The 26,512-nt window shown below is 37.9% G+C and overlaps 1 protein-coding gene across 4 annotated transcripts in view; it reads left to right on the plus strand.

Annotated features, from left to right (window-relative positions):
* The window catches only part of epha6 (eph receptor A6), a 171,414-nt gene that overhangs the window by 98,262 nt on the left and 46,640 nt on the right, over positions 1 to 26,512 (plus strand). For 3 of the 4 annotated variants that reach the window (XM_077579686.1, XM_077579684.1, XM_077579685.1), the window contains 2 exons: positions 13,204 to 13,359; positions 16,167 to 16,502. In XM_077579686.1, the coding sequence (XP_077435812.1) occupies positions 13,204 to 13,359; positions 16,167 to 16,502 (492 nt within the window). The remainder of the gene's footprint in view (positions 1 to 13,203; positions 13,360 to 16,166; positions 16,503 to 26,512) is intronic. The other variant, XM_077579683.1, reaches the window with a different exon arrangement.

The following is a 26,512-nucleotide window of genomic DNA, read 5'->3' on the forward strand; positions in this document are numbered from 1 at the left end:
TGTCGATGTGCTCAAAGCCACGCTGCCCTGACCAGTGGTCTTCCAGCAGTGGCGGTGACAGCTTTAATTTGAATGCTGGTGGTCAATGTGATTAGAGAACTGCAGGAGACTTTTAGAGTGGATCAACTACCCTGGAAGATGAGGACTGATGAATGAACAATTAGAAAAGAAGGCAGTTGCATTGAAGGGGGAAAATGGTGATGCGCCAATACCACGAGTACAAGTGCTTACATTTGAGTACTTGCCGATGATATCACATAATGATACTTTAAATATTGTTTAAAAACATTCACGTGGCATTAATTCCTAATTTAGCTTTACTAACATTTTAACATACAACTGCATGTTTTTTCTCACATTCTTGCCTTCCCTTAGTTGTAGTCTGTTACATAAGGTATTTTAGCTTTCAGGACAACTGAAATGATACATCACACCATCATGGATTAATCTTTCGGATTAAATACACACTACAAGCTAACTAGCTAGCCTCCGTGGCAAAATGTTGCCTGTTTTCCACCACGGCTTCATGACAGGAGCAGTCGGCTAAAAGTGGGTCCATTGGTGTTTACCTTCACGGCTAACATGCCTCTTACCCGGAAGTTATAAATCATGCTGGTGAAGTAGTATCAGTGTAGTAGTATCAGAGCATTTTTATGAGTACAAATACAGAAGAACATGGTAATGGTAGCAGCACATCCCGGGTACTGTATTTATTGTTACATTACTCACTCAAGGAACTACTCTAAGGATTATTGTTAACGTTTTCTTGTAATCCATACAACTGTGCATTAACTACAATACTTCATTACATGTTGTACAATAGAAATTACACCGCGCATATTATTACATTCTTAATTTCAATTATGAACAGAGAACCAGTCACTAGTTCATTTTCCAGTTGGAGGGATGCTGATGTATTCAGATATGATTTATTGATCATGTTGCGCACATTTGTCTCCCCACTGTGTTCGGTTAAAAAGCAATAACACGTTTTACACCCTCCGTTCCACGTGAATGCAATAACACTAAACTAATTACACAAACTGGGGACAACAGTGTGATTTGTAAAAGCCACAGCTGGTTGTCGACTAACAGCCAGAGCTTATTGGGAGTATCCCACCACCAGCACAATATATCATTAATTCATACATGCCTTACTTAGAATGAGAAAAGTCAGCCACAAGACAGATGCGGCTTTGGCTGTGATTACATTTGAGTAATAGCTCATATCGTGGCAACTCTTTCTGCATGTTCGGGTGACTCATCCGCATGTCATTATATGCAAATGCTAAAGACAAGATAGTTGTTGCAGGCTAACAGACTCTCATCAAAGTCCACAAATCATAACAAACACTGTGCATGGTCCATTTTTAAAGTGGTTAGATCACTCGGCTCACAGTTCGAATGGTAAGGGTTTGAATCCGCTCGGGCCTTCCTGTGTATTAACTAACTACTCTATCCGCTCACTCCCTTACAGCTAGGCAGGCAGTGTCTTCACATGCTATTAACAATATTTACAACATTATATACGACAGAGGTCAGTCTAAAATAAGCAACACCTTGCAACGCAGCACCTTTTGGGAGGAAGCCAGATTGCTGAGAGGGATGACATCATTGTAAATTAGACACCATTAGTATCCTTTGCAGTCAGCAACAAACACGACAAGATAAAGCCACACTTGAGAGGTGTCCTAAACAAAAGTGTTCTCTCCACACATAAATTAGATTTTTTTTTTTAGGACTCATTGAGCCATTTTCAACAGCAAGAATATAATATTTTGTCTATAATTGTGATAACTTCATTATTTTTCATGAACATACCTTTAGAAACTAAATTTGCCACTTGCTGTTGACTGAAGATGACATCACCCGTGCTGAGGAAATAGGTAACGACCAATCATGGTTGACCCGTTTTCTAGGTTTTAGGGGTAGGTTATCTTTTTATTATACTATGGATGTTTTAATTGTTTAGCACCTTGAGTTGTGTTTTAATGTATGGAAAGTGCTATATAAATTAAGTTTGATTTGATTTGATAATAAATATGTATCATAAAAAGTTTATTTTGGTATGTTTGTGTTAAAATTATCAAAAAAAAAAAGTAAATGCGAATTTTTCATGTAAAAAAAAAGTACATAAATCTTAAGTTAGGCTTGAACTATTTCTGATGAGTGAGTGAACCCGTTTCCTCAGCACAGGAGATTTAAAGGTATAACCCTAACTTTTCACTGTTGAAAATGGCTCAAGTATCCTTTAAGCACGGAATGGAGGTAGTAATGACACATTTTTCAGGTATAAAAAAAATCACATTTTATTTATCAATTAGGGTTAGTAAATGCGCATAGGATGGTGGTGGAGTTCAGTACCCACTGCTCTATGCTAGGATGCTAAATTCTAGCAAACACTAACTCCAGGTAAACGAAAACACGGCCTCCCTTGAGAAGGAAGCCATGCTGTTTAATACAATACATCACACAAGACGCATTAGACTTTAACTTACAGTATATTGTAAAAAGTGTCTTAACCTGGACATTTTTCTCTCTCCCATTGTGTGTTCCTATTTACCCAGAAGTAATATTGCCACATCCAGAGAGGAACACAGTGAGCTTACTTTTGTACCTCAATAGCAACAAAGAATGTTTGAGGGTTGTTTTCATTTCTCAGTTTTTTTTGTTTTTTTTACGTTTGACACATTACAGTGCTTTATCTGAGATATTGCAGCTTGAACCAACAAATATGAGACAGAAAAAGGAAAGTTCCTGCACCGATGTCACAAAAGATATATTTCAAATACAACTGATTGTTTTCCTTTGTGTAGGTTTTGTAATAAAAAAAAAATCATATTTAACAAAATCTGAATAGAATTCCAAAGGATTCAAGGAAATGAAGCATTCATCAGCTTTCTCTCCTCATTCATAATTGATATTTGAAGCCTGCTTTTGTTCATTGAAATTAGCTTTCGGAGCAGAAGAGAAAACAGCTGAGCCGATGGAAATGGAATTGGTTGTGTGTCGGTGCATGACAGAGTGGGATTATACCGATGTAATGTCAGCCTTATTAAACACTATTAAACTCCATAGATCAGACAGGAACCAGAGAGGAAAAGAATATACTGACTACTCATCTGTGTGTAAAAGTGTACGCTTATGTGACGTTAAATGAGAGAGGAGCCACATTAAATTTTATATTTAGATCAAGTGAATGATGGGGTCCACCTCTAATAGAATCCAGTAAGTCTGAGGATAAATGAGTAGATGTAGTCAATGTCATTGTTAGCATATGACATTGTGAGCTCAGCTCTGACACTGGGCCTGTATGAAATTTAATTTGGTTTGGTCTCAGCATCTTGGTCCAATATCAATATGCATAACTGGACTTTTGGATTTTGAGCTCTTTAAATTGATCATTTGTTCGTATAGAGCACGGGTGTCAAACTCAGTCAAAACATTTTACTCTTTTTCCTGGCATCATATTTGTTTATGTTTGGGGTAAGGTTCGGTGATGCACAGATTCTCATGATGGCCTGCGGGCATCCATTAATGAGGTGGCTCCAATGTTCTATCGCGTTAATATTGTGGCAATCTGGAGTCGCACAGGAAAGCGCAAACAGACAATGCGGTCAATAAACAACACTAAGCTCACTCAAGGTGCAAACATAACGACAGCACAACACATAACAGATCGGAAAATACGCATAATGAGTACTAATATTATAGGTCAGGTGGCACCAACCTTAACTGTCTAAAGAGCCATTTAAGGCAAAAAAAAATATCTGTTTGTAGCCGTAAAGCATTTGAACATTGTGTGAGGAAACCGTGTGTTAGTGTTAGTCTAATGGACTGACTGAGGGCACAAGAGCTAATTAGAGTTGCACCATGACAGAAAATTATGCATCCAATACTTTGAGATTAATTTTCTTCTATCCGTGTTATTTTTAATAAAAATTAAAAAAATATATACTTTTCTACTTTTCTGTCAATTTTTTTAGATTTTTGGCAATTTTTTAAAATAAATTTTCTGTTTGTTTTTTTTTTACTTAAAATTTTCCAACATTTTTTGCCCTTTTGTGGATATTTTATGGGAATTTTCGGGATTTCTTCAGTTTTTTGTACTATTTTTTTGGGGTTACTTTTTGAAAAATTTCAGCCTTTTTTTAATCAACTCCCTGACATTTTTAGCAATTTTATTGTAATTTTTTTCATTTTCTCTTCCTTTTTGAACATTTTATGGTAAATTTTGGGACATTTTTAGATATTTAAAACAAAATTATAATCATCCACCTTTTGTCACTATTTTTGGACTATAGAATTATTCACTTTTATGCAATCATTAATTCATTTAAAGAATATTTTATATAAGAATAAAAAGTAAATATGTTAAAAGACCCCAGCTATAGGTTGATACAACTGCTGTACAACTACAAAATAGTTATGCAGCGTTTGAACTGCTGAATGAATGATCACGTGTTGACTTTTGTTCAAAAAGACACTTAATTAATTAATAATTAATTTGTACTTTGTGTGTCATCAGTTTGCCCTTAAAAAAATACACTGTGGGATGTTGAGGAATTGGAGGTGTTTCTCAGCGCAATTATCACATTTGACTGTGCTATCATGCCTCTTTAATGTATTATTTTGTAAAAGCATGGTGGAAATAGTTAAAGTGGCACCGTATACAGTGGCGGCTTGTAGAGTTTTCTCTAGGGAGGGTGCTTAATGAATGGCTGTGTATATGTATGTGTCATTTTCATATAATATGATCTATAATAGTAGCGATAGATAGTGGGAAGTGAAAACTGCAAGCTTCATTAAAACCACTTATGTATTTGCATAAACACTTCTGCACTGTGTGTCCGTAGCTGCTGAATAACTAAAGAAATGGCAGTATACCATAATGACATTAATTGTTTCACTGTCCAAATATTTTCTCCTATTACAATGATCCCAATTGAGTTGAGGTTGTACATAACATTAGCTAGCCACAAGCTCTACTTCGGTTACATACAACAAACGGGATCCATTACATAAAACATTCTTATGGTTTTGTCCTCGAGGTTTCCTTGTCGTAAAACATTTCCAATTATTCTCATCCTCATGATATGATCGAAACATACGAACGTGTGTAAATTGGTTACCTTAGAGTTTTCCGGGATTCCTTTGATCAAAGTGACCCAATGTTTGTGTCGTCCACCTCCAAACAATTAGCAGTGGATTTATGGATATGATTTTTTATGATGGCTTGTAGTCATACATTTGAGCTACAAGTCAGGGCTTTCAAACTGTCAGACAATGTTGTAAAACCTTCCTCTTACTATCCATCCCAAAGCGATCATCAGGCAGCATTCACTCGACTGTAAATAGAAACGCTTTTGAGTTTTTTTTGTGTTTGGGGAGTTCGCGAGTGTGTCAGTTGATTTAGCAAAATATTATTTGGATGTAAATGACTGAAATTGGCTGTATTAATGGATTGTTTGGAATATGCTACTTTGAAGTACCGTATACCTTGTTATTATTTTTTATTTTTATTTTTATTTTTATTTTTATTTTTATTTTTATTTTTATTTTTATTTTTATTTTTATTTTTTTTTTATTTTTATTTTTTTTTTTTATTTTTATTTATTTTTGTTTTTTGGGGTTTTGAAAAAAAAAAAATACGGTATACTGTACCTTATTACAATCATTAAGACATCACTTCTGTGAGATTGAAAGTTGAACTTGCATTAACCGTTCTATTATGGTGGCTGAGAGCTCAACGTGTGACTGCTTGAATCTTTTATAGAGTCGCTTACACTCTCAGTGCAGTCAATGGCAGAGATAATTAGCTCTGATTATCCTTGCGAATACTGTTTCTTTTTTAAAATAAGCAGAATTAAAACAGCTTATTGCCTCTCTTACCTTTCCAATAATGAGCCTGCTCCCGTTTTATCTTAGCCAAGCCCGATTAAATTCAACAAACCACCATACAACAACATTGTAGCCTAATTAAACTGGTGAAAACTAGTTCTATAAATCAAGATTAAATAACTATGGAGGGATGAAACATTAGCCAGACAACTTCGTATTTTAAAAAAGAATCAAAGTTTTACGTTCACAGTGCCTTACATCGGCTTATTTTTGTTCAAAATGAAATAGTTATTAAAACAGTGGCATAAAAGTTCTGGGATATGAGGAGGGGTTAATTGGGCCAGTGGGGCAGATGAAGCATTACGACAACAGCAAAGCGAGCGAACAGACAAGGAAAGTGGCGTATGGTTCGAACTATGTCGCGTATTTTTTTCACACCGTAGGAAAAAAAATGTGTAAAACGGCATATAAATATAAATCACCAACCTTGTATGCATTTTGTATGCATCTAAACTAATAACCCTTGCATGACGCTTCTATTATTTTTAAATAATTTGCTTAAATGTCACGTTAACTACTGATACCTTTTTGCTACAACATTTCAGTGTTTGACTGTACTTTTTTATTTTTTTGCCTTTTATAATAAATTTGGATGCGGGATGAGGATTATGTATAGGGGAAAAACATGACTGTTTTGCTCATATTGAATGTCAAGCATGTTTGCACCATCCATTCTGCAGGTCATTTATATAAACACTGAACAAAAAGGGACTCAAAAGGGAGCCTTGCGGTACACCACTGCGCTGTCTAAACACCTCGCCCTTACATGTTTTAATTCCTTCTTTGAATTGTGTCCTATCTGACCATGAAACTTTTGAAGATGTTTGCAGTTTATGATTAGTCATTGCTATACACTACCAGTCAAAATTGTGGACATGGATTCTCATTCGATTACAGGAGAAAATGTGTCCAAACATTTGACTGGTAGGTTAGTATTTGCTAAACCTTTTGTTTCAATTATGTCCTTCTGGTTTACTTTCAAATCCATCTTGGGTGTGCAAGGATCCAAAATTACAAAAATTGTGTCACTGTCCAATTGAATATCGACCAGGTTGTGCTTTCAGCTTCTGGCTGCTGTTTGTGTCCTTTACCCGTCCTCATCCATCCCAACAAACCAAGACACTGGTTCAATACTCATTTACTTGCCCTGTGATCACCAGCCACTTTGCAGAGTAACTCATGATAGACACTTGAATGAGAGAGCCAGCGAAAAGAGTGAGGCGTGAAGGCAGGAAACAAAAACAATCACGGTGTACACAAATATTATATGTGTTATACAAATGACAAAAAAAAAACAGCAGGTAAACCACATTTCTTTTTTTATCTTGTGTGCAAATTTTCAAGCTATAATAATACCGCAGAGCTGAAGTTGGCCAACTTTTTTTTTTCACCAACTACAGAACACCATTCCCAACACCTCGGCAGGGAGGTGTCGGGAGGCAAACTAATCCTCAAGTGCAAATCAGAGCTTGCACTCACACCAGTTAATGAAGATAGCGAGAAGGGGGGGGGGGGTGGATGTGTAGCAGAGAGGCCCAGTCATTGGAGTGTTGAGGGCATCTGTCCTGATTGCATGAAAAACTATTAAAAGGTTGGCTCCAGAGTGCCACTTCTCAAGCGGTTCTACAGAAAATATGAGAGATATTTTATCATCTTTTGGGTTTGTTGGCTTGATAACGCAAAACTGCTGGAAGCGTATGTTAACAGATTAATTCAGTTGATTCAAACACAAACAGTCATTTTGCTGTAGCTCAGAGATAATTATAGGGGATTTGGTATTGTCGAAGTAGAATACTGATTTGCAAAATTAGAATAGAGTTATTGCAAGTAACGGGGTACTTTACGTAATAAAGCAGGGGTCACCAACCTTTTTGAAACTGACAACTATTTCTCGTGTGAAGAGCTACTAGTTGGATACACACTTCTGAAATAACAAATTTGCACAAATTACCTTTAATAATGGTATTAGTAGGGCCCGACCAATCAAATCGGGCGATATTAGCTATTTTAAAATATTTAGAAATAATCAGCAAAAAAAAATCTTTTTTTTTTTTAAATCTTATTATTAATAATAATAATAATATATTTTTATATATTTAATAATTTTTTTTACATATTAGCACATTACAACATAAGACAAAAATTTGCCTTTTTAACAGCCCACCCCCTCCCTAAACCCTGACACTCCAACAAAAGAAATGTTTGTCCATTTTCCTCACTTAAGTTGAACAAATACTAAAGGACACAGTATTGTAAAACAGTCATATATTCTGCCTCTTAATTCACATCTTTATTGTTGTAAGCATTAAGGTAGCAATTATTCATTTTATATTTTTCAAATTAATCGGCCAGTTAATTGGTTATAAAAATTGTATACAGCCAAAGATTGGAAAAGAGCACAGGCTAAAAAAAAACTTATATATATATATATGCAAATTATTGCAATTTATTTCTATAAATATCTTTCAGTGTTCACATTTTCACATGTGGTCCTTGGGGGCTACCTGGTGCCCACTTGCACCACGTTGATGACCCCTGTAATATAGTATACTGTACTTTCGCTACAAGAGCTGTAATTATTGTCGTAAGTTAAATTTCATATTGTCTTTCTATAGTTTGAGGCTTTTCTCAGCTTCTGGTGCTGCCATCTCCGTCGCGATTTCTTATCATTTGCATCGCCTCCTCACCGCACTGCTTTTGATTTCAAGAGTTGAACTATTCTGCAACATTTGTTGATGTGGTTCTGCAAGTAAATGCTGCAGAATTGTGCTCCTCTTGGAATTGTTCTCCTTCGCTGACCACCGGGAGAAGAATTCACCACCCATCGGCTGCAAAGACCGCTCATGCTAACAACAAACCAGCATATATTATGCATGCATTTTGCCAGTCATGACACAAGCCAGAGGTAAATGTAACTGATATTGTTGGAATGTATGAAAATGCTCATTGACTTTATAGAAACAATAAAAGCATCAGTTTAACAACGTGGGAAGAATGCTTATTTTGGTTTCTGCCAAGAAAATCGATACCACCTACATGCATGTCAAAAAAGAAACATGATGTGTTTTTTTTTCACAGCATTGGGCGGAAAATATAAATCCTTGCATTTTCAGTAACTGATCACAATAAGGAATGTCAGTATAAATAGCAAATGTAAAAAATGTAAATGCTTTTTTTTTTATTGCTTTTATTTGAAAGTTTCAAAAATATGTATTTGAGTTGCATGGCTTATAATGTATATGGGCTTTTACGGGCTTATGCTATTTCTTTCATGTCAAATAATTATTTAAAGGCCAATCCACCAATTTGGGTCCAATTTGTGAGGTCATCATGCTACTGTGTTACAACCTAACACCAAGGCCTCAAAACTACATCTTATGGTCCACCACTTAGGGCTGTGAGGATGTTCTGGATGACTTCCAGATCCCATTAACCTTGGGCTGAGGGCCAACGGTTGACCGGGGGCCCCAAAGGCCAGTGAGTCAGAAAACTATTTTCTTGTACCCGGCTCAAATGTGTTCACTTCCAAGATGTGCAGCTGCCCTCTAAAAGTCGGTTATTCCATTCATCAGTCAAGAAGCCCCTCGGCTGGATTTCATTTTGTCAGTTACAGACCTGACAGCCAAGATCTGTACCCACGTAGATAAGATGCTCTGTTTGGACTTAATGTAAATGGAAGGGTGGTTGCTCAAAAATCTATTCAACACAATTAGGGCCCGTTAACACTGCACTAAGAACAGTGAAATGCGCCATCGATCAACCTATTCATTGTGGATCCGCTAATGACGGCTGGTGGCGCACAAGGTGGGCGCCTGCCATTGTGGCTGGCGCATCCGAATTGAAACGTTTTTTGTTTTTGCTTGTTTGACTGAAAAATGTTTAATTCTGACAGCGACCTCATTCAGACAATCTTGGCGCATGCAATCAGAGAGAGCAAGAGAGAGTGATTTTGGAGAAAATGGAGAAAAACTCTCCTTGTGTCGTCCCACATCCTTTCTGTTTATTGATGGCGTTGACTGAGGTTGTGTGGGCAAGCCTCCTTTCGTAGAATTAAATGCATGTGGTGCGGACTCGGTGTTGTTATTGATATTTTATGTATTTATTCTTTATTTAACCGGCTAAGGCAGTTGAGAACAGTGTCTAATTTACAATGCCGCAATTTAGGACTCTCTGTTTTTCCCGTGGACACTTTGACAGCAGATAGTCAAAGCCACTCTGAACCACTGATCCTTCGGTCACTGGCCTCGCTTTATCGTTGTACCATTGTTACTGTGGCACAATTATTTTTACACGTTTTTAATACTTACCTCAACTAGAGCCTATTTTGTGGATTTCTTTTCTCACCTAAGATTCAGTCTACTCTCTCTCTCAATAAATCTAAAATGGAGACATTCAGATATTCCAATTTGCTCTTTAACTTGTCACTTTTTGATGTTTGTGTATTATATAATATCTCTAGCGCTCTCTATCTTTCTATCTCTCTCTTTCTAGAGAGAGAGAGAGAGAGAGAGAGAGAGAGAGAGAGAGAGAGAGAGAGAGAGAGAGAGAGAGAGAGAGAGAGAGAGAGAGAGAGAGAGAGAGAGAGAGAGAGAGAGAGAGAGAGAGAGAGAGAGAGAGGAGAGAGAGAGAGAGAGAGAGGAGAGAGAGAGAGAGAGAGAGAATTTAAACTTTGCTTTACTTTACATGGCAGCTAGAGGGACAACACTTCCTGGTTCCCTATCAGCTGACTAAACACTAACCAATCAGAAGCTAGCATACTTTAAGTAAATGCAAGTAAATGAAGGAGAGCAGCAGATTCGACACATCAACTTAGCTACTTGTACAAAAAAATACCAAAATGTATGAATGTGTAAATAATAATTCTGGAAACATAAATGTACAAGAAAATATTTATTTTAACAAATTAACTTTAAATGCTTGAGCCTCAGGGTGTGGACCTTCGCAAAGCGAGGCGTCTTTTTCGCTGGCCGTACCCAACGCTTTAAAGGGCGATTGCTTGAAGATATGGTTAAATCCATTACTATCTCCTAATTTGAAAACCTGACCGAAACTATTGGCACAAAGTTTTGTTCTCACCACAAATTTACCACTTTTTAAATTCACAAATGCACCACTTTAAAGGGTCACAAATTTGCGAGTTTTTTTCTCTGACTATTGCCTCTAAAAAAAAATATATATATATATATATATATACTTGGCCCTAATACGCCATCGTACATTTTTTTGCATTTTGCATTTACTCTGTGAGCCCTTGAGCAATCTTCCTGCATTTTTTGAAACCATGTATGTGTATGTTTGTCTGCGTGCATGCGTGTGTGCGAGTTCCCAGTTGATGCATCGTCAGCCACAGTGTAGCGCCACTGCGGCCTGGAGTTGAGCCAGACCAGACAAATTGAGGCAGAATGTTGTTACAAGGGTTTAAAAGAAACATCGCCTCGGTTCATGAAAGGTCGACCAGAGGCCCCATTAGGCTGACAGAGTCAAAAGGATCTGGTATAGAGCGGGTCGGGGTTGACAGACAGATTGTGACTCAAGGACGCAGAGGTAGACGAGGTTAACGATGTCAGCAGCCTTGGCGTGCCATAAGCCACGGCACAATTCATTGTGATACAATCTTGTGTTTGTGTGTGCATTTTTGTCTCAGTAATTAACTTCATTTTGAAAGCCTGTATCTGTCCTACGCTAAAAATAAGTTGTTAATAGTTGATTGAATGCTATCTGAAGGTAGGCCATTCTCTAGCTTGTGTTTTTAAAAGATGAACCAGACAAGGGCAAAGGCAAATAAAAGAGTTAATCAATTTAAGTCAAATTAGCCCTTCTTTCACGAGTAGCCTTTTCTTTTTTCTTCCGGCTGTTAAATGGCGGTTAGACATGGGCACCTGCTTAATTGACCAATCGTGACTGATTAATATAATTTCAGTTCAAACTGTCAAATGGATCTTTAGTGTGTGTACTATGTACAGGATTTGTCCTGGAGTCGGGAGGTCAGGTATGAAAATGGTCTGGAAATATTACACAAGCAGGAGCTGGCACTTATCTTTTGTGTCCAGTGAGTTCCATTCAGGCAGAAAAGAGCTTTTAACAATCCATCCATTTTCTGTAGCTATCCTTGTAGGGTTGCAGTTTTACATACGTAGGGGTGTTATTTTTTTATATCTTACACATAGTCACAAGTCTATCACCTTCTTCTCCTCCCTCATTTCCTTTGTGTCAGGCTACTCTCAAGCACGGTAGCTTCCCATTCCTCTTCAGTTCTTCTATTCTTGATACTCTTGCCATCTTAAGACACTTACTCTTTTAACTCTTATTGCTTTTGTTCAAATCTCATTGACACACTTGTTTGGATTAGTGTGAAGCACTTTGCATGTGTTTTGCGTTGAATTCATTTTGGGGTTTTGTTTTGTTTGCCAAACTAGTTTAGTGTATGGTGATAATTTACAGCAGAAAAAAAAAAAAGATACCGGTAACTCACTTAGTCTGTGGCCGCCATCTTGTTGTTGTTGTGCATGTTTTATATGAGTTTGGACACAGTCACAAATTGTTTGAGTTGATTCTTTCACTGGCATTAATTTAGCTAGAGCTGTTAAAATGAGACATTACTAGAGTTAAAGCACAGGTTGTGATTTATAGGACAAATAACGCTGATGATGTTTGTTTTGGTTTGTAAAGCTTGAAAGGGATTGTGGAAGTTCTGTGCAGCAATTTACTTCTTTTTTTTCTGTCCCAACCTCCAATTAAGCTTTAAAATAAAGACAGACTCCAACAAGCCCAGCAATGTTTTGCGGACGAATTGTGTTACATAAAGTCAACTACTTTGGACGTGTTAGAAGACTATCTTTGTCTTCCGCGTGTTCGTTGTTGTTCGGGTAGAGAGAATGTTGATTTTCTGAATACAGACTGGAGATCGGTGAACAGGTCCTTCGAAGGATTTATTTTACAGAATATTCTGGACACAAGCAAGTTTACAGACAAATGGCTGCAGTCCTCTCGCAAGTGTGTCATTACAGCGGACTCACAGCATTCTTATACTATCTTGAAAAGCAGTATTCCCAAACCCCCAAACCCCCAGCCATGAGTTCAATACACATGACGACAGCCAGAAGTAGATAAGACTTTTACATCATATCATCCAATACACATTGACTCCAAGCACAGACACTGGCCCATTGATGTGGAAACAGACGAGGGCACAGAGTGTTTTTTATTCTTTAACTAATAAGTTGGTATACCAGCTTGTTGCATTGAGACTGTTATCATATGTATCTCACTATCTTTTTTTTTATGTTTTTTTGTCCCATCCAGCATGCCAGCCGGGCTTCTACAAGGCTTTTGCTGGAAACATCAAGTGTTCAAAGTGCCCACTAAATAGTTTCAGCTATGAAGAAGGTGCTGCAGTCTGCCGATGTGAAGTGGGATATTTCAGGGCCGGAAAAGATCCTCCAACTATGGCGTGCACACGTGAGTATTTGTACTGATGTGGTCATAAGCGTTGCAATTTTCAACAACAAATAGGTTTTGAGTAGTGGAGGTACTTTGGTGAAGAACATAGCGTGGTAGCATTTATAGAAGCTACATTTCCACAGGTACTTCTAAACCTTAAATGCATCTCTTCTGTTTTACTTACCCTCCTGCAGATGGTTAGAAAAATACACAGTGGGATGCGCAGCTGATGGCAATATTACTACTTACTCTGAGTTCTCAGCAAACAGTTTCAGCATCAAGCTTCTGTCAAAATCCAACACGTATTTTCCATAATTAACGCAATGATTGCCACTTGAACTAGTCATCACAACTCAGTCAGCAAATATCAACAGCTAACACAGCATAAGCTAGCAACATATTTTTTGCCACCAGTTGAATAAAAGTGCATTTATTTATTTATGTATTTATTTATTTATTTATTATGTATTTGTACAGGTAATTTTCTCAATTGCAGTCATTGAAATAATCTAATTAATGAATGAACTAAAAAAAAAAAAAAGAAGCTAAATTTAATATGAGAATGATGCACATGAAACTCCATACAGTTTTGGGGATGCACTATTTAGTTACATTAATAATAAATGACACTTTTTTTTTTTTTCTGGAGAGCTCAGTATTGTTCATTCGGTAATTTTACCGATTTGACATGTCATCATCATTGCTCTCTCTTCTTTTTTTTTTTTGCAGTAATAAGACCAGGATTATTTTTGTTATGTAGCGTGATATACTTTAGCTAATTTTACTTTTAGCATTTTATTGTAGCATAACTTGCTAATTTCTTTGGTGGGTAGCTTCAGCATAGTGAAGCTACATTTTAATTTAGATTTGTTTTTTTTTAGCTTATCGCACCACATTATAAACATTGCTTTTATTGCATCACAACACACATTCACATTCCTCAATCCCGCTGTGAGTCGTGCCTAATACTGAGGAAACGTATTAGCCTGCCGCTTTAACACGGCAAATTGTGATTGACGCGAAACATCCAAACTTGTTAATACCTGCGACTCTGGATGATCCTTGTGTTATTTAATACGTATCTGTTCAGAGTCAAAGTGTACAATAGATAATCAAATTAATTGCATGTGGATCGACTGCCTCATCTTCGTGGTTGATTCATGGACAGTAATTACAAAGTAATATTTGCATTAAATTAAAGTTTAATTAGACTTATTCCCCTTTAATTAAAAAGCCATTTAGCTGTCGTTTAGATAGACGGCAGACCATCACTGAAATCTTTCTATGGATGGGGAGTGTACTATTTGAACTATGCGTTGTGAAAAAAAGGATTCTGGGAGTTTAATCTGCTAGGTGTAATCCTCGGAGAGAAAATGTGCAGAAATGTGTGGCTTCTATATTAATATTGCCCCTTGAAAATCAATCAGCATGTGCAGGTTTTTGATGGAGCTCCACAAAATAATGTTGATGCTTGATAATTATTTGGTTAATAGTTAATATCTGTGTTAATTGTCTAATGGTAGACCATCCAGGAGACATTGGGGTTAGTTTACACTTCTTTGCATTATTAGAATAAAAAGAATACTTTTTTTTTGTAAAATTAAAGACAACTGCAGTTTAAAAGCTGAATGCAGGTAGGAAGGAAGCAAGGATATGACAAGAGAAGAGATAAAGGTGGAGGAAACATGGGTGGAGCAGACATTGAAGGAAGAAAGGAAGGAGGATACTGATCCCAATCTCCCTCTAGAGGAGAATAGAGGCTGATTGATGGCAGTGGGGTTGATCCACAGGAGGGCAAGGTGGGTGGATTCTGCTCGGCGGAGAGAATAGAGGAGGTGCGATGATGGCCGATAAAGGCAGGGGCAGATAAAGCCAGGGAAAGAATGGACATATGCTGACAGAAGTGGAGGAGGAGCATTGCGGTCTGCTGAGATTTCAAGCTAAGGTACAGAGGGATGGAGGGTTGCTGAGGGAGAGGGAAGCATCGCATTGTCTTGGCAGACAGTGAGCTTGGCAGGAAAGGAATTTTCAATTCTCGCAGGCCTTTTAACTCCACCCTGTTGACGGCTGACTGCCTGCTACAGCGCAATGCTTGCTCTGACGCACAAGCACACGCATCCAGGGAGCACAAAAATACCTTAAACACTCAAATGAGAGGGAGGTGAAAGTGTGTAATGGATGGAGTTGTGCTGACAATGATATGTTCTTTGTTCTATATATTCTGGTTGATATTGTGTTAGTGGAATATGAGTTATGAAGCAAAATCCAGCCATTTTTATCCATCTCAGGAGGCGGCCATTTTGGCACTTGCTGTCGACTGAAGATGACATCACAGTTGCTCTCAGGTTGTCTCAGGTAACAACCAATCACAGCTCAGCTTCAACTGTGATGTCATCTTCAGTCGACAGCGAGTGGCAAAATGGCCGCTCCCGGAGATGGATACAAATGGCTGGCTTTTGCTTCATAAATCATATTCCACAAATGTAATATTAAACAGAATATCATGTTTGGACTAGTGAGGTCACATATAACATATTATTGTCAAGAAATGTCTAAAAACTTCCACTTTAACCTTTTAACATGGTGTTTTGGGGGAAACTGATTCTATGGTCTTCATTTTTACCTCCACCAAAATGCTTTTTCTGGCCCAGGATTCCTTGACTTTATGAAAGTAACCAAACATTTTCCATGGATGTCGCCACATTTTGCGGGTCAACTAAACCTCTGGAATTTTAAGTCCCATTGTCATCCACAATTTAGTAGTTAAAACTAGTTGGATGATTTGATGATTCATTAGTCCTAAATCTGTTCTCTTCTTTACACAGGTCCTCCATCCCCTCCACGTAACCTACTTTTCAGCCTCAATGACACATTTCTGATGCTAGAATGGTCACCCCCCAGTGACACCGGGGGTCGCCGAGACCTCACCTATAACGTCCAGTGTAAACGCTGCGGTCCACAGCCCGGCCAGTGCCAACTTTGTGAGGAAGAGCTGCGTTTCCTGCCCCAGCCGTTAGGCCTGACTACCGCCTATGTCACCGTCACAGACTTCTCAGCGCACGCTAATTATACCTTTGAGATAGAATCACTCAACGGGGTTTCGGACTTGAGCTCGTTTCCTCGACAGGTCGCCATCATTACCGTCAGCACCGATCAAGGTGGTGAGTGTGAATCATTTAAAAACTTTTTTACACTATTATTGTGACCTATAAATTTTAGAGCTTCATTGGGAAAGAAAGAAAGTTAGAAGTGATGTCTCTGTGTGCAGAAGTATGCAGTCTCTTTTAAACTCAGAAGTCAACCTTAAACATTTCTTGACAATAAAATTTTATATGTGACCTCACTAATCTAAACATGACATTCTGATTAATATCACATTTGTGGAATATGAGTTATGCAGCAAAAATCCAGCCTTTTTTTAAAAATCTATCTCAGAGGGCGGCCATTTTGCCACTTGCTGTCCACTGAAGATGACATCACGCTTTGGGCACCATTTAGTGTAGTTAAAACGCTATATAAGTCCAGTCCAGTCGATTTTCTCAGGGCTGAGGCAACGAGCAATCGCAGCTCACCTGTTTTCTGACGCTAAGCTGTGATTGGTTGTTACCTGAGCAACTGTGATGTCAACAGCAAGTGGCAAAATGGTCGCCTTCTGATATTGCTAAAAATGGCTGGATTTAGCTGTTTAACTTATATTGCACTGATGTAATATTAACCAGAATACCATATTTACACTTGTGGGGCTGCATAGAGCATATTATTGTCAATAATTGTTTTTTGTTTGTTTTTTTCGTTTGTTTTGGTAGAGTGGGGGTGACTTCCCCTTTAACTCATTCAAACCCAAAAATGTGTAAATATGTTTTTTTTATATATATATATATATTTTGTCCTTCACTCCTTAAACGTATTCATAAGTTTTTTTGTGTTTCCTTATGCAACAGCATACAGAAAGCTTTGACGCAGCCTCCGATCTGAAGAGGTCGCTTAAAGCAATGGTAGTTATTACAAAAAACTGCCAGCAGGTGGCAGTAGATTATAAGAGATCAGCCAGGGCCATGTTGCAATAAGCTCTTTTTGACAGTGTTTTCACCAGGAATGTGAATACTGATGAAACTTTGCTATATTCTAATGCTAATTGCAGCAAAACCGATACAGATACAAATATATTGTTTTTTTTCCCGATGAAAGAAGAGACTCAAATTTTTATTTTGGTAAGTTCCATGTTCGAACACAACATTCTGTGGGCCTTGCAAAATCAGTCAAAATCCAGTAAAACAGCTGGGAGCGAAGGTGGTTGCTTCAGTGAAAATGGCTGGGAATGAATGAGTTAACTGGAAGTAAGCACACGTCACAAAAACCTGCTGTTTGAACAGGGGAGTGTAGCTTTGTTATATCCACCATAGCATCCCTTCACCTCCCTTGTTGATAGTTATGATCAAGTTAAATACTGTTTTGTGTGTGTGTGTGTGTGTGTGTGTGTAATTCTATGTATGATATTGGCGATTGGTGCCATTTTTTGCGATTACGTAATCTTCCCCAAAAATGGTTGTGCGCGTGCATCGTTACATACAGTTCTTAATAGCCTTGACCCCCATTATCCACATATACAGTATGGTGAGTTCTCTTCAGTAAATGCCATTTTTAAACCTTTACTTTCTTTTGAACCGCACTAATCACACTTCCAACTCTAAAAATATGTTGCTCTCTGAAGAAGATAAGCGACCAGATGTTCAATTACAAAGTGTGAGATCTCAGTCTAACAAGCTCTTAGTGGCATGCTAATTTAATTAATTTTGACTAATTGCATTGATTAAGTACCTTTAGCTTTTAGGAGTTGTTGTTTATGTTATTGTCTGTTCTTATATTGCAAGAATATGTCATGTCTTTACCATTAGAAAGTGATGAGTCGATTGCCTCGGGTAAATCTTGACGGGAAAATTGCAGTCGATGATAGGCTGACTCGTGGCATTGCAGACAGGAGGGCCTGTTTTAGTCCAGTCTATTTGTTAGTTTTCAGGAAAGCTCAAACATAAATCTTGCTGTGGGGTTTGATGGATTGCCCAGACCTTGATCCAGGGAAACACCTCATTAGCTTTTAATGGGGATATTGCCACTGCAAGGCCGTTTGATTGGTTGGCTCGCTTCTCTGCAGGTGAATGTCCAACTTTATTTTCTGTGCCATTCACCTGTTGTGATTTGTTGGGTAGATCAATCTGCCTTGTGAATAGGTTTCTACTACGATTTGATCGAGACATTATTTTATATGAGCAAGAAAGATATTTAGTGTTTGTCTTAATCTGCTCATTGAGTGTAAAAGAAGTGTACCTAAACTGGCTCCACCTGAAAAGTGTTTGGAGATGAATTTATTGTCATTGGTGGCATTTAAAATCATATTAAGAGTTCGCTATTTTGCTTTTCTCAGTTGTATTTCAGCCTTGTGATAATTAAGATTATAATCATATTACACACAGTTGTTATTGTAAAATGTTGGCAACTTAGAATATCTTCAATACTCAATTTACATCACTTTTTTAAATGCATAATTATTGCAATTTTTGCTTGTAGCTTCACGCTTACACGTTTTTATTATAGTTGATTCAAAGTGGCAATGCAATTTGTTTAGCAGGACGATCTCTTTTTTTTCTTTGTCAGTGCTGTAAATAATGGCAAGAAATTAATGAGAGTTTTCTTACTACCTGCATTCTCTTAATAAGAGTTTTTTTTTTTTTTTTTTTTTTGAAAGGCCCATATTTCCTGTGGGATCGGGTACGATGTGTAGAATGTACAGCCTTTTAATTTGTAATTTGCAAACACCGTTTTTTTGTGCTCTACCGCCTCGTGTTCTTCTCCAGTGTACATTTTTCTGTCGTCTTTGTTCTCTGGCTCCATCCCACCCTCTGCTCCTCTGTTGTTAAGGGAGTTTGGGGAAAAAACACATTTTCTCATACAGCCACAACACATTAAATGCATTATTCTGTGTGTGTCCAGGGACGGCTCGGCAGTCTTTGCAGGTAAACACAATGTCACACCTAGCCTTTTATTTCATTAAGATTCCCAAAGTTCAATGCATAGACACACAGCAAGTCCCTTGGCTACAAGACAGCGCTAATATACACTAGGTTAATATACTCAGCTACAGCTTTTTAAAGTGCTTTAGGGAGCTGGAGTCAGGTCGATATATATATTTTTGGGGTGTAATTTTTATGGATGTTTGTTTTGATTTTGGCTTGATTGAATAGCTGTTTGGAGAAAAAAAATGTTTTTTTTTATTCTCGATGGAGTCAGGAAGCTGAGGCCCCTTCTGTGCTCTTAAGTGGCATGGGACTGTTCTCACCGGGTTTACTTTTATAGCAAAGTTGTTTATAGCCTATGCATATTTACACCATGCACTACAAAATCCTAACTAATACATTATCGTGTGATATCTGAAACTGTACACATAAAGTGCTGCACTATCATGAAAGATTGAGTGACCAAGCTCAAGAACATAGCTTATCTCATCAATTATTGAAGCTAACCTAATCAATTAACGGCAAACTTAACATGTGCATGTCTCCTCCCAATATGTTCGTACACATGCTTTCCCAAGACACATCCACATTAAATTCTATGGGTGATTTGGAAAGGTGAACAGAAAACACCATTAGCATAGAGTTAGCATCAGCAGAAAACAGGCAGGCATGTGAATTCCTGCGTGTTGAGAGGGTTAGCAAAAATCCTGTAATAATGCACTGCAGCTAAAGATAAATTAGTCGTAGGTATTAAAATGCAGATTTCACTTTTGGTAAATGCTTTATGCCAGTGAGGTTACCATATATGATTTGTTATGGCTGTGATGGGTTTCTTTGCAAATACACACACATACGCAATCCATCCTTTAGTACCCTCCACATGCATCAGAAACTATATGGCCTGTGATAATTTCCTGCCAAGTGTAACCTTTTCCGTATTCTGTTATTTATATATCTATATATGCACAAACATCAATCTCCATGACATACTTTATACACACTGAAACTGGCAGACAAAGGAGGGGGAAAAAAAGCTCCTCCAAGAGATAATATATTTGAATAAATGACCACAATTACTTGGTTGGTCATACATAGATCTGCTGAGGAGATTCTCCAAATAGAAGACTATTAAAAAATATATATATATAAAAAAAAAAAAATTATATATAAATGTAAGCAGAGAAGAGCCGGATAGAGTCAAATGAAGAGACAAAAAAAGAACAAGGTGAAAGGGAATATAAAATGAGAAATAGGAGAATGGGAAGATGATTGCACGGGGATGGGAATAGAAACCAAAAAAAGGGATAGCAGGATGAAAAGGGAGTAAATTACTTGACGAATAGTGAGTAGCAGCTGATGGTTTCCATACTGTATAATGTAAGTCAATTACTGTAGATCAAGGTTGCAAATTGCAAAGACCATGTCCACTTGTACATTTCCCAACTTTGGGATTCCAAATAAAATCTATATTGAGGTTTGTTCCATAAAAAAAATTTGAACTGTAAGTGTGGTTCAGCAATCCGAATCCTAAAGAAAGCCATATCAAGAAAGGGCACCATAACAGTAATTATTTGATCAATTGTTGGACTGCAAAATCTTTACCGCGCTCTGGACATTTTACCCTGCAAAGCTCTTTTATCTCATGTTGGAAATATTTCCAATGGTCAACCCGTGGGCAGTATTTTATTTTGAAATGGCTTGGTCAGAATCAACAAAAAGCCAAAAAATGGTCACAATAACGCCTAGGGGTTATAAAGAGCTGGCAATTGCAATCTTTAACACAGAACTAAGGCAAAACCCTCCCTTTAAACTTAACTTGGACTGTCAGGAATATGACCTGAGAACAGGTGATGCTGGTGTGAATTGCAGAGCTGACTTTCATAATGCTAAACTGAGAGAGTGATGAAAGCAAGGCGGACATGTGGGTGACTGTTGAAAAGAGGCGAAATGGAGATGTCCTAGAAACACCAGGGTCTTTAATCACAGGAAGCAGCTTGGTAATTGTGTATGTCACCGAAAGTAATCAGAGTCGGGTCAGGTTGTCGGTTGCTGTGTCACATCAGAACAGCAACTTGAGACTCCAATGAGACAGTCCTTTGTAGATGGTAGGAAATAAAAAATGTGGTGGTTAAAATGCATTTGAAATGATGTGGGAAGAGCTGGCTTTTGGAGTGCCAGTCTTTACCGACACCCTGACTTTAAAGGGCCTGATTTAGTGAGATTTCAAATAGTAGGCGCAAAGTGTTGGGAAGATCACGGAAGATCAAGGAACTTGGAAAATATAATCGAGGTTTAACTGTATTTCAATTGCTTTCTCACAGTAATGTAATTAATTACATTTTATTTATTTATTTTTTAATTGCTTTTCTTAATTTTCAGTGAATACACTTGACTGTTAACCATTTTCACATTTTAAGACCCGATAGTAGTGATGGGAAAATGAAGCGTCATGAAGCACTTGCGATATTTTTTACTCCTCTAGATGGTGCTCTTGGTTTAGAGATGAAGGCTAGCGCAATGATAATTGATTACATTTGCACTGCATCTTGAATCCAAGATTGCCATCTGGGAGGAGTCAAAAAATATCACAAGTGCTTCATGAAGCTTCATTTGTCCATCACTACCTGATAGTGTTAAAATATTTCAATATTACTCATGACCACCCAAAGAGAAATTCAGAAAATTCTGTTAATTCTTTTTTTGTTACTCACCTTTATACAGTGCACTTCTTGTAAAAAATATATATATATATTAGTCATCCAAATCCATCTAAGGTTTGAGAAATCACAGTGTACTGTATGTGCTAAATTAAGCCATTTGCATATAAATCTCCCAGAACGCAAAAAAATTAACTGTGCAGCAATTTACGGTTACACATTTGGCAGACACAATTTCAGGTGCGCCACATTTGTTTGTGTGAGCAATCAAGTTTCAGGCCCTTAGAGTCTAGATCATCTTAAAAAATTTTCACTTACCTAAGGGCAGAATTTTACCATTTTAAACCTACAAATTATCATAGCCAAGAAGACATATTATGAATGACGATCTTATGAATGTGTTTGATAATTGATTACCACTGTATGCATGATTTAGAAGATTTTTTCAAACCTTAAATAACATGCAATTGTGCAAATGCAGTACAAAAGTAATTTTACTGTAAAACCTCTGACCGTCAAAGTTTTACTACTGCAACTTCCAATTAATTTTTTTCCAGCTATCAGAAGGAAACTATTTTTCATATCCACCTGTTTTCGTGCACTTTATAAACTGTTGTCAGCTATGCAAAGTAAATTAGTAATTAGAACTCCAAAATCATTACTGTCAAACTTTATTAGATTGTTAAAGTCAAACTCTATTAAAGATGATGTCTTATCTTCCTTGACCTGTGATGGCCTTCTGCCTTGCAGCCCAACAGGCGCCAGGATCAATTTGCAGCTCTAGTTATAAATGAGTTGAATACGTGAACGTGCGGGCCTTCTAAGCCACCGTGCTCTTTCTAGGCAGCACCTCTCCCGGCATCGTACCATGCTCTAACTAACTATGACAAATTATCCCCACACTTAATTACCAGCCAGGGAAAATCCCAATGATGTTTATTAGGCGCGGCATCATAAAGCGGTTTGTCCGTGGCCCGAGACCAAAGCGCCGTGCTGCAGAAACACTAATAACAACAACAGCCATACAAATTAGATGACTTGAAAGACCGGGGCCCTCGATGAACTTGGGTGGAGGGTGGGAGGGAAGGTGACAGTTTTTGAATCACCTTTCCTGTGAGCAGTACATCAGTTTAGCTTGAGTTCTTATTCTTATCTGGCTTGTGTCCCCTCCACCGGTTGTGTAGGTGGGAAAGAAATGTAAAGCCTTATAAACAGTGTGATAACGTAGCAGAGTCCTGTCTTTTCCATTGCTTGCTGCTTCTCTGTTCGTACACATTTACACAGGTGGGCCTATCAATTAATTTTGAGCATTCATCAGTCGGGACACCTTTCCGTTATCGCCAATCATTCATTTTTTATACACAAACCGCATCCATCATTCCTCAGCGAAATGGATATTCCGTCATTGACGGATTGATGATTACATTGACCGACGGAAAAAAAAACACTTCCGGCATTCCTTAATCCGTCAACTTTTCGAAGTTTCCCGTCATTTGTTAGTCGTCAACAAAATGGCCGTTCATCATTGACGGAATGCCCACCCTGCACATTTACATGGGCAGAAACCGTTACTGCCAGGAACTACAAATAATGCCACAGTCAGTGGTGATTCCAAGCAACATACTCTGTCCGATTTGAAATTGTAGCGAATAACGGCTAGAAATGACAAAAGAAACCGCACATGCTAACGTTAGCCCGTGCGGCTAACGTGAGCTAACCGGAAAAGCCTGATGGGCCGTCAGGCTAATAAAACACTGGAGGAAACCCTGATAGAGTAGCCATCTTAATTCAACAAACAAGCTAAATCCCTTCCAATAAACATAGGAAGGGAAGTTTTCTTGGCATGTGGATATTTTTTGAGAAAACGTTTTGTTTTCTCTCATTCTTGTTGTCAAACAGTCACAAAATCAACGGACAACAGCATGTCCAATTCAACCCTTATAGTTGGTGTGCCAACAAAAAGCGAGTGCTGCTCTGTACCCAATGGCAATGATCAATACAATTCTCAATATATATCCGCCATCTGCATGTAAATACAATTCACAATCTCACAAGCACGTGTATGCATGCATGTGAGGCAAAAACCGGACCGGAATTGGCCTTGGGGAGTAGGCGGCCATAAATATAACCTCCATGGTAGCTGGCTTATTAGAAGTTGATTTATCAGCCTCTTTCCGTAAGGAATACACGCCCTTGGAAGCTAAAGTGAGGAAATACACCCCCCTAGGAAGCCCCAATTACCAGGCAGCATATGGAAATATACGGGGAATATTTAGTGTCAAGCCACGAATGTCATGTGTCCACCTTGTGTTGGTGTGGACACAACTTATCAGACCCGAGTCATCATTGTGGCGTCTCTCCCACGCACGCACGTAAAACACATACTCGCTCTCTCGTGCGCACACACACACACACCCCTAAAGCCTTCTGTTAAGGCAGATAGAGGGAGGAACAATCAGGCAGGATGAATGTGTTCGACAGTTCTCTGCCTCCTTAATGATTTATCAACGTATTTATCCTGGTAATTTGCCTTATCTCTTATTCCTTTCTTTCTCTGTCCCATCCTTCATGTTCTCCCGCATACATTTATGATGAAGCCATGGGTGCGTTTGAGTCGTTTAAGTATTGTAAGCATACACTCCTTTTTGATATTTTATTGCAACATGACAGCGGTGTGGCATTGACTTAAAGCCGTTGGGCTAAAGGTTAAATGGCTTATTTCATGTTATCCCGAATTATTTGCTCTCCTATTTTGAAGATATACTGTCGCGTTTTTGGTGTAATCATGTCAAAAGCATGGAATGATGATCATGAATGCTTTAGAAAGACACTGCCTGGCCTGAAAAAAGGAACAAAGCTAATCGTTCAGAGGATTGGATGTTGGTTCATCAGGTAATTACGGCAGTGAATAACATTTTCCGTCAGATGTGCAGGTAATACTGTGTTGTTAAATGCAGCATCAAGCAACAATTAAAACTAGGGGTGTCAAAATTAGTGCGTTAATTTTGAGTTAATTTAAAGTTACTTTAACACCACTATTTATTTATTTTTTACGCACGCACGATTAATGAGCGCCCCTTACTTGGAAAGCCTGTAATGGGGGAATTCCAGTCGCAATGCAGCAGACATGTCCACATCAAAATTTAGCATTAATAAATTGAATAATAATCCATATATTTGTGGAGACGAGGGTCAAGTTGTATTTTACTATTTAAAAAATGTGCAGAATTTCACAAGTGACTTCATGTTAAAGATTAGCTCTGAATATGAAAAAAAATGCACGGAGCTAATACCATCTTACAAATGCAATTAGGCCATCTAGTGGCAGAAAAATGACCTCAACACAAGTCAATATCTCTCGTTTTTTTTACAGTACAGTACATTTTTTAATTTTAACTTAATGTTATCAATGATTATGAAATTACTGTATCAATGACATTTGTGTTAGTTTAACATTTTTTTTTCACTTTTATGTTAAGATTATGAAAACGTTTTATTGTACATTTAGAACAGATATAAAATGTGCAATTAATTGTGAGTTAACTATTGAGGTCATGCGATTAAGTACAATTGTGGTGGGTTCCGTTTCCATTAAGTGGCATGTGATCTGGCTTCTGTGATTGGTCCGTGGAGTAGTTGACCTTTCGCTCGAAGTCAACTAGCATGTGCTCCAGCTTCCCGCGATCCTGAACAAGATAAGATGTCCAGAAAATGGATGGAGGGATGAAGCGCTTCTTTTCACGCTCCTCTAGGCCTAATTGAAACCTGCAAGCGTCACTATGCCAGCAACCACAACAAGTCCAGTAAAGACGACAAAGACAAAAGCATCTCGTGGTTACCTGGAAGATGAACAGTGATCGCGTGTGTGTTACCTTTTAACGAAACTCTCGCTTCTATGCTTTCGAATTCTGAAAGGAGGCAATAGTGGTTATTGTTGACACTTTACTCTGAGTTTAAAGGGCACAGAAGTACATGACATCGCACAAAGTTGGTTGCCATGGCAACAAAAGGCGCACAGACATAGTGGATGTGCACTTTGTATGCGTTTCACTGAAGTGTGCAGCATATATGGTCAAATTGTTTCTTTGATTCTTTCATTTCAACGGCATGGTATGTTTGAGACACAAAAGTAGATCTTGGCTTCAACATGATTGCTGATTACTGATTTAAACAAAGCTATTACAAATGTGTGGGGGTCTTAATTAAAACGAATGGCTAAAGGCAACCATCCAAACTACTCCATGTGGAAAAGAACCATGATACGATTTATTTATTTATTTAATGGAAATTCAGATTTCACATCTACCCTCCTGTTGCATCAATAATTGTTTTGTACTGTAGACTTGACCATCTATATTTAATCATTCCAACTTTTTATATCAAAGAATTGTTTGGAGAGAAACAAACAAGCTCCACTATATCTTTAGGGAAAAGATGGATATAAAAATGGAGCCTGCTCCAATGTTTGATGCACTCGACCCAGTGAGCAATATTTTTTATTTA

This window comes from Vanacampus margaritifer, chromosome 11 (assembly GCF_051991255.1).
Source record: "Vanacampus margaritifer isolate UIUO_Vmar chromosome 11, RoL_Vmar_1.0, whole genome shotgun sequence".
Taxonomy (NCBI): Eukaryota; Metazoa; Chordata; class Actinopteri; order Syngnathiformes; family Syngnathidae; genus Vanacampus; species Vanacampus margaritifer.